The 15,264-nt window shown below is 39.5% G+C and overlaps 1 protein-coding gene and 4 non-coding genes across 6 annotated transcripts; all 5 read left to right on the plus strand.

Annotated features, from left to right (window-relative positions):
- Positions 1–381: 381 nt before the first annotated feature.
- On the plus strand, positions 382–454 carry trnav-aac (transfer RNA valine (anticodon AAC)). The gene has a single exon. It is a non-coding gene; the product is annotated as a tRNA-Val (tRNA).
- A 2,286-nt stretch (positions 455–2,740) lies between these two features.
- Positions 2,741–2,813, plus strand: trnav-cac (transfer RNA valine (anticodon CAC)). The gene has a single exon. It is a non-coding gene; the product is annotated as a tRNA-Val (tRNA).
- A 259-nt stretch (positions 2,814–3,072) lies between these two features.
- On the plus strand, positions 3,073–3,145 carry trnav-aac (transfer RNA valine (anticodon AAC)). Its single transcript has one exon. It is a non-coding gene; the product is annotated as a tRNA-Val (tRNA).
- A 1,342-nt stretch (positions 3,146–4,487) lies between these two features.
- trnav-aac (transfer RNA valine (anticodon AAC)) lies at positions 4,488–4,560 on the plus strand. The gene has a single exon. It is a non-coding gene; the product is annotated as a tRNA-Val (tRNA).
- A 388-nt stretch (positions 4,561–4,948) lies between these two features.
- mat2b (methionine adenosyltransferase 2 non-catalytic beta subunit methionine) lies at positions 4,949–14,449 on the plus strand. 2 transcript variants are annotated; one of them, XM_058416127.1, is made up of 7 exons: positions 4,949–5,092; positions 7,281–7,475; positions 7,571–7,685; positions 8,628–8,774; positions 9,349–9,542; positions 12,865–12,978; positions 13,871–14,449. In XM_058416127.1, exons 1-7 carry the CDS (start codon positions 5,063–5,065, stop codon positions 14,045–14,047), a joined length of 972 nt encoding a protein of 323 aa, XP_058272110.1. In that variant the 5' UTR covers positions 4,949–5,062; the 3' UTR covers positions 14,048–14,449. The 2 variants fall into 2 exon arrangements, with proteins under 2 accessions (XP_058272110.1, XP_058272109.1); XM_058416126.1 differs by lacking the exon at positions 4,949–5,092 and adding an exon at positions 5,515–5,780 and having other exon boundaries at positions 13,871–14,438.
- Positions 14,450–15,264: the final 815 nt, after the last annotated feature.

The following is a 15,264-nucleotide window of genomic DNA, read 5'->3' on the forward strand; positions in this document are numbered from 1 at the left end:
TCTTTAGGATAGTCCTATACTGGTAAATGATAATTTAATAAACAATAAAAAAAATACAAATAAGCTGTATTAAATACTTACTGTAGCCTGGCTTTGTACACCTTACTAGAAGTTCTAGCTACCGATTTCTTGGAAAATAAATACCTGTACATGTTTCTTCAGGATATTCCTATGCTAGCAAATAATTCAGCACAAGGTGTGTGGAAAACAATGATTATTGGCACTGCCAACATAACATAATTTAATTTTTATAAAATGTGAAGTCGTTTTCAAGAATGAAGCCTCTTGGGTGTCAGAATGGCTGCTATTAACGCATTTTTACCGCCAGAAATCTGTATACTTACTGTAGCCCGGCTTTGTACACCCAACTCGAATAGTTAAGTTTCCGTAGTGTAGTGGTTATCACGTTCGCCTAACACGCGAAAGGTCCCCGGTTCGAAACCGGGCGGAAACACTGTAACATTTTTAGGTATTTCTTGGAAATTGCTTGTTTTAACATAGTCAACATATAACTAATCTACAAGAAGAATTCACCCAATAAAACCTTGCATGAAGCTCTACAACCAGTCTAATACTTAATGAACACTAGAGAGAACATGTCCTAGTTTACCAGCTACTTCTCCCACAGTCCAAAAACATGTACATTAGGTTGATTGATAATTCTAAATTGCCCATAGGAGTGAGTGTGAGTGTGTGTGGTTGTCTGTCTATGTGTGGCCCTGTGATGGACTGGTGCCCTGTCCAGGGTGTACTCCTTGCCTTTCACCCAATGTGTGCTGGGATAGGCTCCAGATGATCCCCGTGACCCTAAGCAGGAATAAAGCGGTTATAGAAAATGGATGGATGGATCTGCTGAAGCCTTTCCCAACACACATTGGGTGAAATGTAGGGGTACACGCTGGACACGTTATGTTATTCATAATGAATGAGCAAATACAAATAGGTTGTACTGAATACTTACTGTAGCCCGGCATTGTACGATAATGACTGTTATTGGCACTGTTATTGTACACACCTAATGTACATGTTTTTGGACTGTGGGAGAAGTAGCTGGTAAACTAGGACATGTTCTCTTTGGCACTGCCATATAACATAATTTAATTTTTATAAAATGTGAAGTCGTTTTCAAGAATAAAGCCTCATGGGAGTCAGAATGGCTGCTATTAACGCATTTTTACCGACAGAAATCTGACCTGAAACTACCTCTATGCAAGATGTTTTACTCCTATGTTATTCATCCTATGTTATTCAATATACTATTTTTTTGTTACTTTACGATAGATAGATAGATAGATAGATAGATAGATAGATAGATAGATAGATAGATAGATAGAAACAGACATAAACACTCTGCAATTATGGAAAGTGAGGTGGTGCCAGTTAAAAATGTGCAATGTTCAACAATTATTAGTAGTATTACTTTATTACTATTACTAATAATAGTAATTACTATTACTTTATTTTGGCCAGTAACTTTGCCTGAGTCATTTCCATCCAGCAGTGAAAGAGCTCTATAATTGGTATAATCTCTAACAAAAGAGTTAACTCTTAAACACTGGCGAGAATGTGCCAGCTACTTGCTTTAAAAGTCACACTGATGCTAATAAACAGAGTAAATACCATTACATGCAAGATATTTTCTGATTATTGTACTATGTACAATACTAGCAATAAACTTCTGACCTGAAATTACCTCTATGTATGTTTTACTCCTACATTATATTGCCAAAAGTATTCGCTCACCCATCCAAATAATAAGAATCAGGTGTTCCAATCACTTCCATGGCCACAGGTATATAAAATCAAGCACCTAAGCATGCAGACTGTTTTTACAAACATTTGTGAAAGAATGGGTTGCTCTCAGGAGCTCAGTGAATTCCAGCGTGGAACTGTGATAGGATGCCCGCTGTGCAACAAATCCAGTCGTGAAATTTCCTCGCTCCTAAATATTCCACAGTCAACTGTCAGCTGTATTATAAGAACGTGGAAGTGTTTGGGAACGACAGCAACTCAGCCACAAAGTGGTAGGCCACGTAAACTGACGGAGCGGGGTCAGTGGATGCTGAGGCGCATAGTGCGAAGAGGTCCCCAACTTTCTGCAGAATCAATCGCTACAGACCTCCAAACTTCATGTGGCCCTCAGATTAGCTCAAGAACAGTGCGCAGAGAGCTTCATGGAATGGGTTTCCATGGCCGAGCAGCTGCATCCAAGCCATACATCACCAAGTGCAATGCAAAGCGTCGGATGCAGTGGTGAAAGCACGCCGCCACTGGACTCTAGAGCAGTGGAGACGCGTTCTCTGGAGTGACGAATCACGCTTCTCCATCTGGCAATCTGATGGACGAGTCTGGGTTTGGCGGTTGCCAGGAGAACGGTACTTGTCTGACTGAATTGTGCCAAGTGTAAAGTTCGGTGGAGGGGGGATTATGGTGTGGGGTTGTTTTTCAGGAGCTGGGCTTGGCCCCTTAGTTCGAAAGGAACTCTGAATGCTTCAGCATACCAAGACATTTTGGACAATTCCATGCTCCCAACTTTGTGGGAACAGTTTGGAGCTGGTCCCTTCCTCTTCCAACATGACTGTGCACCAGTGCACAAAGCAAGGTCCATAAAGACATGGATGACAGAGTCTGGTGTGGATGAACTTGACTGGCCTGCACAGAGTCCTGACCTCAACGTGATAGAACACCTTTGGGATGAATTAGAGAGGAGACTGAGAGAGGGTGTGTGACCCTTGTAGAAGTTTCCGTAGTGTAGTGGTTATCACGTTCGCCTCACACGCGAAAGGTCCCCGGTTCGAAACCGGGCGGAAACATAGTAAATTCTTTAGTTCTAGCTAGCAATTTCTTGGAAAATAAATATCTGTACATGTTTCTTCAGGATAGTCCTATGCGTGGAAAACAATGATTATTGGCACTGCCATATAACATAATTTAATTTTTTATAAAATGTGAAGTCGTTTTCAAGAATGAAGCCTCTTGGGTGTCAGAATGGCTGCTATTAACGCATTTTTACCGCCAGAAATCTGTATACTTACTGTAGCCCGGCTTTGTACACCCTACTAGAAGAGTTAAGTTTCCGTAGTGTAGTGGTTATCACGTTCGCCTAACACGCGAAAGGTCCCCGGTTCGAAACCGGGCGGAAACAGCGTAAATTTTTTAGTTCTACCTAGCAATTTCTTGGAAAATTTATTGTTTTAATATTGTCAACATATAATTAATCTACAACAAGAATTCACCCAATACAAGAGAGTGTACAAAAAACCTGCACCCAATACTAATGTTTTTATTCTTTTAGATATGCAAGATCTCTTACTCCTATGTTGTTCATAATTAATAAATACAAACATTATGGTGGTATTAAATACTCACTATAACCCGGCTTTATACAGCAAATGATGACAGTTAAGTTTCTGTAGTGTAGAGTTTATCACGTTCACCTCACACATGAAAGGCCCCCAGTTTGAAACCCAGTGGAAACATATATTGTATTAATCTTTTCACACTTTCTATTGCTTTGTGTACTGCAATCAAATGGAGAGAGAATTAAAAAGGTTTATCCTGGCCATTATGTATCTTTCCCTCACAATGGCTACAGTCCTTGTCTGTTTCAAGTCCACCACTATCATCTCTGTCACCAAAAAAAGCCACAGTTTTAAGTTTAAATGACTACAGACCAGAGTCCCTCACACCGGTTCTCATTAAGTGTTTTGAGAGTCTCATCAAGAAACACATTCAAAGCATTGTACCGGCCACCCTGGACCCATTACAGTTCATTTACAGGGCTAATAAATCAACAGAGGATGCAATACCTTTTGCCCTTTATAAAATTCTAACTCACCTGGAAAATAAAGACAGCTATTACAGCTCGGCATTCAAAACTATCATCCCCTCCAAACTCATAAGCTGTATAACCTGGGCCTGCCTTCTTCACTGTGTAACTGTATACTGAGCTTCCTCACCAGTAGACCTCTGCACTTTTACTGCTGAAACATCACACACTCATAACGGATAATCAGGGACACTGGACTTTACACTGACACTTTATCACCATTTGTCACATTAAAATTGACACTTTATTGCTACTTGCATTGCACATTTATACGCACATTTATACTGAAGAATTATTTTATTGTCAGTTGTTTTTCCTATTAGAATACGGGTCCTCTATTTTCTTTCTCTTTGATTACTTTCTTTTTTTTAAAACTAATATTACTTATATTTTTTATTACACTTTACTATATATTCTATATTTTTTAACATGTTTTGTTTCGTTCTTGTAAATTATGCTTGTTCTACCATGTCATTCTCGAGAGGAGTAAACAAAGTAAGAATTTCATTGTTATAGTACATATGACAATAAAACTCTTGATCCTTATGATTATAAAATATATTATTAACAATAAACGTGTCCCTGATCCTAACCCTGCATTTGTGGCTCCATCTAGCGTTTAAACAATGAACCTATGCAGTTTAGCATATCGCGTACAGTTTCCGTAGTGTAGTGGTTATCACGTTCGCCTAACACGCGAAAGGTCCCCGGTTCGAAACCGGGCGGAAACACTGATACCTTTTTTTTTAGCGATTGATAGCGTAACCTGGATATCCTTTTTTGATAGCAATTGATTACATTTATCATCATTATTTAAAAAATAATAATAATGATAATAATAATAACACCATCCTGTCACTGACCTACAACAAGAATTCACCAAATACTGCATTTAAACAAATTCATATCTACCCAAACACAGAAGTCAAATGCACCACATCTTCCTGTGCATTTTGAATATCCCATATGTTTTTTCCCCCATCATGGCTGTTATACTAACCTCCACTCTTCTGTTATAAGGATTTTCATTATATTTAGGAGCATGTCTGTGGAGATTTGGGCTCGTTCAGCTACAAGACGCATTGGTGAGCTCAGTGGCGTGGGGTGAAACCTGGGTTCGAATGAAACGGGACTCTTATTTTGAAATAAGATCATAGAACTTAAACTAGCCGGCCAAAAACATATCTTCGGTGGAGATTTTGCAGGATTAAATGATACTTTATAATCTCAGCTATGCTGGGAATAGGATATGGCGATTCGGAGGTAAAAAAAAAAACATTAGATAATGTGTGTTATGGCTTCAATGAAGCTTTATTCTGTTGTGATGTTATTATGGTGCGCGTTAAAACGACTGATTAATGCACCAGCTGATTGTTCTTGTGTTATTTATTGTTATTATACAACGTGTTCACTTGGGAAAATGTAAGAAAGATCTTAAAAAATTCCAAGCACCATAATTCCTATACAGGAAATTTAATGCAGTGTCAAGCAGTGTTGCTTATTTCATGTTAAGATAATGGGATGATTAATGATTTAGATTAAATTGCCCAAACGCTGTTTATGTGTACATAAAATCAAACGAATCTTATTAAATGTTTAGTGTATAATTTTTTTGGGCTGCACCGTGTATGCGAAAAGAAGACCGGATAAAGCTTAAACGGTGTCATTCGTTGCGGTATCCATTCGCGCATGCGCACTGCGAGCAAATTTCACTACAGACTTCCTGGTTATTTATACAAACCATTGCGTATGATTATTAAAGTTTATCTAGGGCTTTTATCACGATCATGTCTCGCGCGCTCAACATTCTGCCTGTTTCCATGTGCTGAATAAAAACAGTAGCACGCTGTAAAATTAGACGCCGTTTGTTCTACTCAGCGATTGTGACATGAACATCAGGGATAAGGAGCTCAAGATCAGCTTTACCCCAGGTCACGTAGAGCTCGTGCAGGTAAGGTCAATAAACAAAACGCACGCGCCGCGTTTCTTTACACGGCAGATAAAAGTCGTCGTAATTGCAACCTTATAGTTAAATCTGGAGGAGGAGGCGATTGTGAATGATTACCCGGAATTACAGCTGATAAGGGTGCAATAGGTTTGCCTGTGCTTTAGTGTAGATAATGCGTTAGGATATTCTGTAACAAGGCTTTAGAAACATCTGATCCTGTTTACTAAACAAGCCCTGGTCTGTTTTTTTTTTTTGCAGAGTAATCAATTCTACCCTCTGTTGAGTTAAATCATTACTGTAGCTCTGCTGAAATGTGCAAGCTATGCATTTACATAATAGCGTAATTTCTATCTAGAAGAAAAGAAGAAGAAGCAGTTTTATTATTAAGAATTCATTAAGGTTTTTAATGTTAACTGAGCAAGTTGGGAAACAAATAACTAACCTATTACCCTTTAAATGTGCCCATGAGGAACGAAAGAAAGAACAAACAAAAAAAATGTATGGGTGGGACAAAAAAAAAATCTGGTCAGTGATTGGTTGTCCAGATCAGTGGTGAATAGTGATTGGTTATTGGGAACAACGTTGATTAGTGATCGTTGGTAGCATGTATGTATAACTCATTTGTTTTCTCACCTCCTATATACGTAATCTGTGATGTATTAAATCCTGGACATTAATGCATACTAATGTATGGTAATAAAGTCCTGAGTTTTATTGGTAGGTTTTTAAACTGAAATGAAATTTGCTGAAGTGGTCTGAAAAGACATTCAACAAAGATAGAAAGTTGGCAAAAATGGATGAGGATGTCACAGAGTTAAAGGAATCTTTCAATCATACTTGCAATTCTGAGCAGTGACAGGTGAATTATATAACGATGATCTCATCATGGCACCTGTTAGTGGGTGGGATATATTAGGCAGCAAGTGAACATTTTGTCCTCAAAGTTGATGTGTTACAAGCAGGAAAAATGGACAAGTGTAAGGATTTGTGCGAGTTTGATGAAGGGCCAAATTGCGATGGCTAGACCACTGGATCAGAGCATCTCCAAAACTGTAGCTCTTGTGGGGTGTTCCCGGTCTGCAGTGGTCAGAATCTATCAAAAGTAGTCCAAGGAAGGAACAGTGGTGAACCGGCGATAGGGTCATGGGTGGCCAAGGCTCATTGATGCACGTGCGGAGTGAAGGCTGGCCTGTGTGAGCCGATCCAACAGACGTTGCTCAAGTTGCTAAAAAAGTTAATGCTGGTATATAGTAAAAACATTGAAAAAATCAGATATTGTTTGGGGGGAAAAAAAAGCTACCACAACTCAGATTATGTTGCTCAGATAACAGCTGGTGTTTTTTTCGGTTGTTAATGGAAAATCCTTTTTAACTTCTGAACAGTTTTCCTCCAGATTAGGAATGAAAACGATCTTAAAAGCACTTGTGTTGTGTCTCGATGGTGTTTTTTCACCCAAGTAGAAGATTAGAAGTTAGAAGTTGTTCCCATTTCTTTGTGTTTCAGGAGGAAGTCTACAGTTCAACCCAACGTGTACTGGTGACAGGAGCTACTGGTCTTCTTGGACGTGCCGTCTACAAGGAGTTCCACAAAAATGACTGGGACACGCTGGGGTGTGGATACACACGCGCTCGGCCTCGCTTCCTCAGCTGCAACCTCCTGGATGAGGAGGATGTGCGGGAAGTTATTCAAAGCTTCCAGGTGCTCACTAGCTCGCTGCACTCAGTATGGTTGTTTGTAGTGTTTTCCTCTGATATCGGTTTTCCGCTAATGCCAAGCACTTTTTATGCCCACAGCCCCATGTGATCATACACTGTGCTGCTGAGAGAAGGCCGGATGTGGTGGAGCATCACACAGAAGCAGCCTTGGACCTTAATGTCCATGCATGTGCAACACTGGCAAAAGAAGCAGGTTGGTTAGCCAAGTGACTAGTCACACTAGCAAGTGACAAAACAAATGTGGCCTGATCTTTCTTCAGTTCCTCATTCACATCTGAACAAAACCACCTTAAATTAGTTCCCATTTATTATTTGACATGCAAAAATCATAATTTTAGTTATGTAAAGGGTTTAAGGTGGGATAGGTTGAAAATCCAGTCATGGGTGAAAATAATAAGGTCACAGGTTTGTTTTTTTTGGACTACTCTCACAATATACCCCTGGGACTAAAATCTCAAAACTCAACAAACTGAAAAATAATTGCCCTTTATTTTTAACAGACAATTAGTTTACTTTTGAATTGGGATTGAAATACCTGCCTACATAATCTCTAAATTAGGAAAGAAATTAGGTGGCATGTTTAATATCATGTCACTGGTTGATGGTGACTAGATTGAAATATGGTCCCAAATGATACAAAAAGAATTTACTGCATGTTCAGTACTGTACAAATGTGAAATCACACAGTGTCTGGCTGCCTGTGGTAATACAGTGCCATTTCTCAAATGCTAACACTTTTCACACAGGAAGTTCATTTATAGCTTGAGTGTTCCAGTGAAGTCAGAGTGGCTCTTGGCTTCTCATGTTGCTATTTAAGCTTTTGTTGTTGTTGTTAATCTGTTGATCATTTGGGATGTCTAATGGAAGAAATGTCCAAGAAAGTGTTTAGTCTAGAGAACAAAATGAACAGGGTTTTAAGGAGATTTTGGGTTGGAAATTCCTGGCAACCCTGCTCTGATAACATTGGTTAGTGCTTTATTTAAGTTCTGTTCATGTAGTTAGCCTTAAAACAGATCAGATGAGTATCAGAAACTAATCAAGAATATTTATCTGCATCTTTTGGAAAAACTCTTAGTTTCCTGTAGAGCATGTGGCTCGGTTTAATTTATGGTTTGTCCCTTTATAATTCATGCAGCTGGCGTCTTTCTGATCTACATTAGCACTGATTACGTGTTTGATGGGCGCAATCCCCCATATGGAGAAAACGATACCCCCAACCCATTAAACACGTATGGGAAATCGAAGCTTTGGGGGGAAGGCGAGATACTTCGACACTGTCCAGGTATGGAAATTTCTGTCCCTTTAGATTTATTTCTCTTCATGTATTTCCTCTGCATTAAATACACTGAATAAAAGCTTAGTTTTCACCAAACTATCACCATCTCTGACTGTCAAGGAAGTCAACGGAGTTTACACACATACTGCATTAAATCTATTATTACAAATGAAAAGAATGTGGCTCAACCTCGACTCTGCTTAGACAAAGCCGTCCACCAAAACTCACTGAAACAATTAAGGGAATTATATATATATAGTCAGAAAAATAACCAAGAGGCCATTGATTACTCTGAGCAAAGCTAGATCTCAGATAGAGAGGCTGTTCACATTTCAACCAAAGCCCAGACACTCCACAAAGCTCAGGTTTAGGTGACCTGACTCTCATCACCCTGATAATACCCCCACGTTGAAGCATGGTGATGTTGGCATCATGTTGAGAGATACCTGTGACTTAAAAGTCACCAGTTTGCAGGTGTTTAACTATAATGCTAATGATTTTGGAAGACTTGAGGAAATATATGCTTCAGCGTATAGAAATTGTATTGGAAATGTACCTTTTTTTTTGTTACATACGCCAGGTGCTGCAATACTCAGGGTGCCCATTCTGTATGGAGAGATAGAGAAGGTGGAGGAGAGCGCCGTCACTGTGCTGTGGGATCGCATTCAGGAAGGAGCTGAGAGCACAACTGTAGACCACTGCCAGCAGCGCTTCCCCACATACACCAGCGACGTGGCACGTGTCTGCAGGAACATGGCTGAGCGAGGGCTTCAGGTAATCGGGCTTTCTGAATGTCCCTCTAACCATGCTGGATATGCAAATCTAACCAGTAGAGGTGAAAAGGTTCAACAATACTGCTTTTAATATTAGTGAACATTACTAAACAGCTGGGTTAAAATTTAATGCCCCAGCATTCACCTGCACCGCATCAGTCACTTTATGTTTATGGAACTTGTTGCTTCTAACTAATGTTTAGAGGTCACTTGGAAAATGTCCTTGTTTTCCAGTTGCGCCTCCCTTTCTTTTTTGTGTCCTGTTTAGAACCGGTTTGCGCTGTTCTATCTTCACAGCATGGTGAGAAGTTCTTACCATAAAAAGAAAATTTTTTTTTTTTTTTTTCTGGCCATTTTGAGCCTGGAAACAAACCCACAACCACCCCAGATGCTCCAGATACTGAACTAACCTAAAGAAGGCCACTTTTATTGTTCCCTTAATAAGTACAACAGTTTTCAGCTGCTAGCATGCAAAAGGGTTTTCTAATAATCATTAAGCCTTATAAAATGATTAACTTGGATTAGCAAACATAAAATGAGATTGAAACAGAGGACTGATGGTTGCTGATAATGGCCCATTGTGTGACAATATAGATATTTCTTTAAAAATCATCTGATTCATTTTATGTTTTTGAATTGGATACAAATTGATTTTTCTATGGAAAACAAAGAAATTTCCAGATTGTCCCAAACGTTTATTGTGTCCTGGCTGAATTTTAAACAGATACACACCCAGTCTTGTCACAGCCAAAAAAAGACTTTATTATAGTTATTATTATACTTATTATAGTTTTTTTGTTGTTTGTTTTTTCCCCCCAGATTTTGAGACCATGACTTTAATGAATCATAAATTTTTTTTCCATAAAAATATTTGAAAATGTTATTTATTCTCTAATCTTGTCTGGGCTATCATCAAGCAAAGACTATGTTGGATAAGGACAAAGTTTAACAGATATAAGTCTAATCCAATCAGTTTGTAATCAGATATCAGCTCAAAACATCAGCCCTGATGATCCAGCGATGCACTCAGTAACAAATCTTCGAATGCGATTTTTCTAACCAGATCTTTAAAACCTTGTGGTTAAGACACCTGACAAATAGAAACATGCACTATATGACCAAAAGTATGTGCACCCCCAGACCATCACACCTGAATGCGTTTATCTCCTAAACTGTTACCACAAAGTTGGAAGCATTATAATTTCTCTTCACTGAAACTAACAGACCCAAAACAGTTCCAGCATTTGGAATGGAGAGAGAGGAGAGGAGAGTTTTGGAGTTTAAAAACTTGAATGTCCTGCTCAGAGCTCTGACCTCGACCCCCCATTGAGCACCTTTGAGATGAACTGGAATGGCGACTGCACCCCAGATCTCCTCACCTGACTTCGGTGTCTAATGCTCATGTGGGTGAATGAACACAAATCCCCACAAAATTTAGTGGACAGCCTTCCCAGAGGTGTGGGGATTATTATAACAGGAGGGGGGGGGAATAAATCTACTACAAAAAACTAAATCTAAAACAAAAACTACTAACTAGTTAATACAAAATGTAGAAATTGTACCTTGGCTGCCACTCTGTTTTATGGCAGGCCTAAATATCTGTTCTGTTTTTCTTCCGACTAGCGAATACACATCACTGTCTTGGCACACGCTTCATTTTACAGCTAATTTGTTTACTTGCATGCTATTTTCATTTTGGCATGCTGAGCCCTGCTCTCTGTGCAAAGTGGAGTATTGCGTATTTAGGCTTAAACTCTTTCCCTCAGCAGAGGCAAATGCTTTTCCTTTAGATGACAGAAAATGTCAGAAATGTACTATGTCAGAGCGTCTGGAAAAAAGTTTAAAAGTCTGTGAAAAAAGTGTTTTTTATATATATATATATATATATATATATACACACTATATTACCAAAAGTATTCGCTCACCTGCCTTGACTCGCATATGAACTTAAGTAACATCCCATTCCTAATCCATAGGGTTCAATATGACGTCGGTCCACCCTTTGCAGCTATAACAGCTTCAACTCTTCTGGGAAGGCTGTCCACAAGGTTTAGGAGTGTGTTTATGGGAATTTTTGACCATTCTTCCAGAAGCGCATTTGTGAGGTCACACACTGATGTTGGACGAGAAGGCCTGCCTCTCAGTCTCTGCTCTAATTCATCCCAAAGGTGTTCTATTGGGTTGAGGTCAGGACTCTGTGCAGGCCAGTCAAGTTCATCCACACCAGACTCTGTCATCCATGTCTTTATGGACCTTGCTTTGTGCACTGGTGCACAGTCATGTTGGAAGAGGAAGGGGCCAGCTCCAAACTGTTCCCACAAAGTTGGGAGCATGGAATTGTCCAAAATGTCTTGGTATGCTGAAGCATTCAGAGTTCCTTTCACTGGAACTAAGGGGCCAAGCCCAGCTCCTGAAAAACAACCCCACACCATAATCCCCCCTCCACCAAACTTTACACTTGGCACAATGCAGTCAGACAAGTACCGTTCTCCTGGCAACCGCCAAACCCAGACTCGTCCATCAGATTGCCAGATGGAGAAGCGCGATTCGTCACTCCAGAGAACGCGTCTCCACTGCTCTAGAGTCCAGTGGCGGCGTGCTTTACACCACTGCATCCGACGCTTTGCATTGCACTTGGTGATGTATGGCTTGGATGCAGCTGCTCGGCCATGGAAACCCATTCCATGAAGCTCTCTGCGCACTGTTCTTGAGCTAATCTGAAGGCCACATGAAGTTTGGAGGTCTGTAGCGATTGACTCTGCAGAAAGTTGGCGACCTCTTCGCACTATGCGCCTCAGCATCCGCTGACCCCGCTCCGTCAGTTTACGTGGCCTACCACTTCGTGGCTGAGTTGCTGTCGTTCCCAAACACTTCCACGTTCTTATAATACAGCTGACAGTTGACTGTGGAATATTTAGGAGCGAGGTAATTTCACGACTGGATTTGTTGCACAGGTGGCATCCTATCACAGTTCCACGCTGGAATTCACTGAGCTCCTGAGAGCGACCCATTCTTTCACAAATGTTTGTAAAAACAGTTTGCATGCCTAGGTGCTTGATTTTATACACCTGTGGCCATGGAAGTGATTGGAACACCTGATTCTGATTATTTGGATGGGTGAGCGAATACTTTTGGCAATATAGTGTGTGTGTGTGTATATATATATATATATATATATAATATATATATAATATAGCTGTTTGCACTAATTCCAAGGTAAAATGGACTACTGGCCTATTGGTATTGGTACGGACGATGTGTTGATTAATTGAACGATACACATGCTTAACTCTCCTCGTGTCTATGTTAATGTGACATTCTAGGACCCGTCTTTGCGAGGGATCTTCCATTATTCTGGAAAAGAACAGATGACTAAATATGAGATGGCCTGTGCTATCGCAGAGGCCTTTAACCTGCCCAGGAGTCACCTGATACCGGTACGCCTACAGACACATGCACACTGCATGTCATTTTACTGGGGTTTAGTCAGCATTCTGCTTGTTGTGTGGTGTAAATATAGACAATTAGCTTACTAAAAAAATAAGAAAGAAATACATAATAGGCCTGCTAGGATTTGCAAAAAACAAACAAACAAAAAGAAACAAGTGTCTCAGTTAAGCAATTAAGTCTATAATGAACTCAGAAATTATGCCTATTAGTTCCTCTTGGTTGCACAATTCCACTTGACTATAAACTGTTGTAGACAGGACATTATTTACATTTACATTATTTACTGTCCCGTGTCTCCCAAATGAGCATGAGGTTCCTTTCTGAGTCTGGTTCCTCTCAATATTTCTCCCTCATTTTGTCTCAGGGAGGTTTTCCTCATCACAGTCACCTCAGGCTTGGTCGTTAGGGATAAAATATTAATTTAATTTTAAACTTCATCATTTTTATTCTGTGTTTCTATATTTCTGTAAAGCTGCTTTGAAAAGTGTTATATAAATACATTGAATTGCATTGAAAAGTGTGACAGAGTTTCCAGAAGAATTTGGGCAGGTTCTCCAGGAAAACCTGTTGACTGATTTCCTTATAAAGCTGCACAAAATGTACTTAAGTTGTACATTACCTTTTTTTTTAAAGGCAAGGGGTTGTCATACTAAATGTGGACTTTGTTTAGTTTACTGCTTTTCATAGTATTTCAGAGAAAATGATCATTTTTGACTGCGTCTTTGCTATGGTATTTCTTTTACAGTACAGTATTCATCAGAGACGATCGTTCATCTCAGGGCCTTGTACAAACATTTGTTGCCTAAATCACATTTAGGTTCCATTTTTGCGTTTATTGTATTAATTAATCTGAGTTTGTGTGTGTTTTTGTGTGTGTAGTTGACGGAGCAGCCCGCTGGAGCCGGAGCTCAGAGGCCGCAGAACGCTCAGTTGGAATGTTCTCGTCTGGAGCTGCTTGGGCTGAGCGTGCAGCCGACTCCGTTTAAAACGGCGATTAGAAACTGTCTCTGGCCATTCCTCCATGATAAACGCTGGAGACAGACAGTCTTTCACTGAGCGACAAAGCATACATTCCTGACATGGTCAGAAAATAGCGCCAATCTGTTTACAAGTGAAACAGCTTAAGTTTATACAAGTTATATTAACAAATACACACGGCAAATCATGTATTATTTTGGTCTTCTTTTCATATTGCACTGTGCGTAAGAATATTGTTGCAGATAATTTGTTTATTCATATATTCAACAGCTTGAGTTAGTCTGTATTGCATAACTCTTTAAACATATTTGCTATTTTTACATTTTTGTTTGACAAATTCCCCAAAAATGTGAAAAATAAAATAAAATAAATAAATATGGGGAAACATTTAGGTTTAAATATCTGATCTCTTATTTATAGATTGAAAAAATGCAGATGAATGCTTTAAAATTCAGCCATTGCACTGAAACACGGACTGATAAAGATTTATAGAACATTTATTTCAGGTTTTTGTTGCACAGATCGACCTTAATGATAAAATATATAAGATTTAGCCCTCATAGAGAAATGTGTGTATTGTTAGTATTAATTAATTCATTCATTCTTTCATTGATTCATCTATCTTCAGTTATTGCTTTATTCTGCTCAGGTGGATTCAAAGCATATCACAGGACCACTGGGCCAGTTCAAGGTACCATGTGCACACCTGCACACCGAGGGGTGATTTGTTATAGCAAATCCACTGGATTGGTTTTGGGAGAAGGAAAGAAATTGGAGAACGTTGGAGGAATTCCAGATAGACTGTAAGCTGTGCTCTGGTTCAAACTGTGATGTGGGAACAATACTTGCTATGCCACTGTGTTGCCCACAAGCTATTGGGAAGTGTGTCAAACATCTTTCAGATTTCATGAAAGTCTGTTTGTATTACTGGATGCTAGATGTAGTGATGTCATCTCCATAGAAAGACTTTTGTGATTAAGCATTGATGGAGATGATTGATGAATGGTAAGCCAGTAAGAGCAGAAATCAAGATGGAAAGGATAAATAGTTAGATCGAACTACAAAAACAAAACATTCTTAACTGGTTTCAGACGTCCATGATTGACAAGTGAGAGAGTTGAGAGACAAGTCAGACTGAGTTTGCTCTCTTGGACTCCTGGCTTGGGAGCCTGATGAAGGTTGTGATGGATCCAGGAACACTGGGGGGTGTTTAGAAATAATAGGATGAGATACCAGTCCATCACAGGGCACATGCCACTACTCACCACAATCTGGTAACAAATAAATGGCTTTAC

The sequence above is a fragment of the Hemibagrus wyckioides genome, linkage group LG18 (assembly GCF_019097595.1).
Source record: "Hemibagrus wyckioides isolate EC202008001 linkage group LG18, SWU_Hwy_1.0, whole genome shotgun sequence".
In the NCBI taxonomy this organism is placed as follows: Eukaryota; Metazoa; Chordata; class Actinopteri; order Siluriformes; family Bagridae; genus Hemibagrus; species Hemibagrus wyckioides.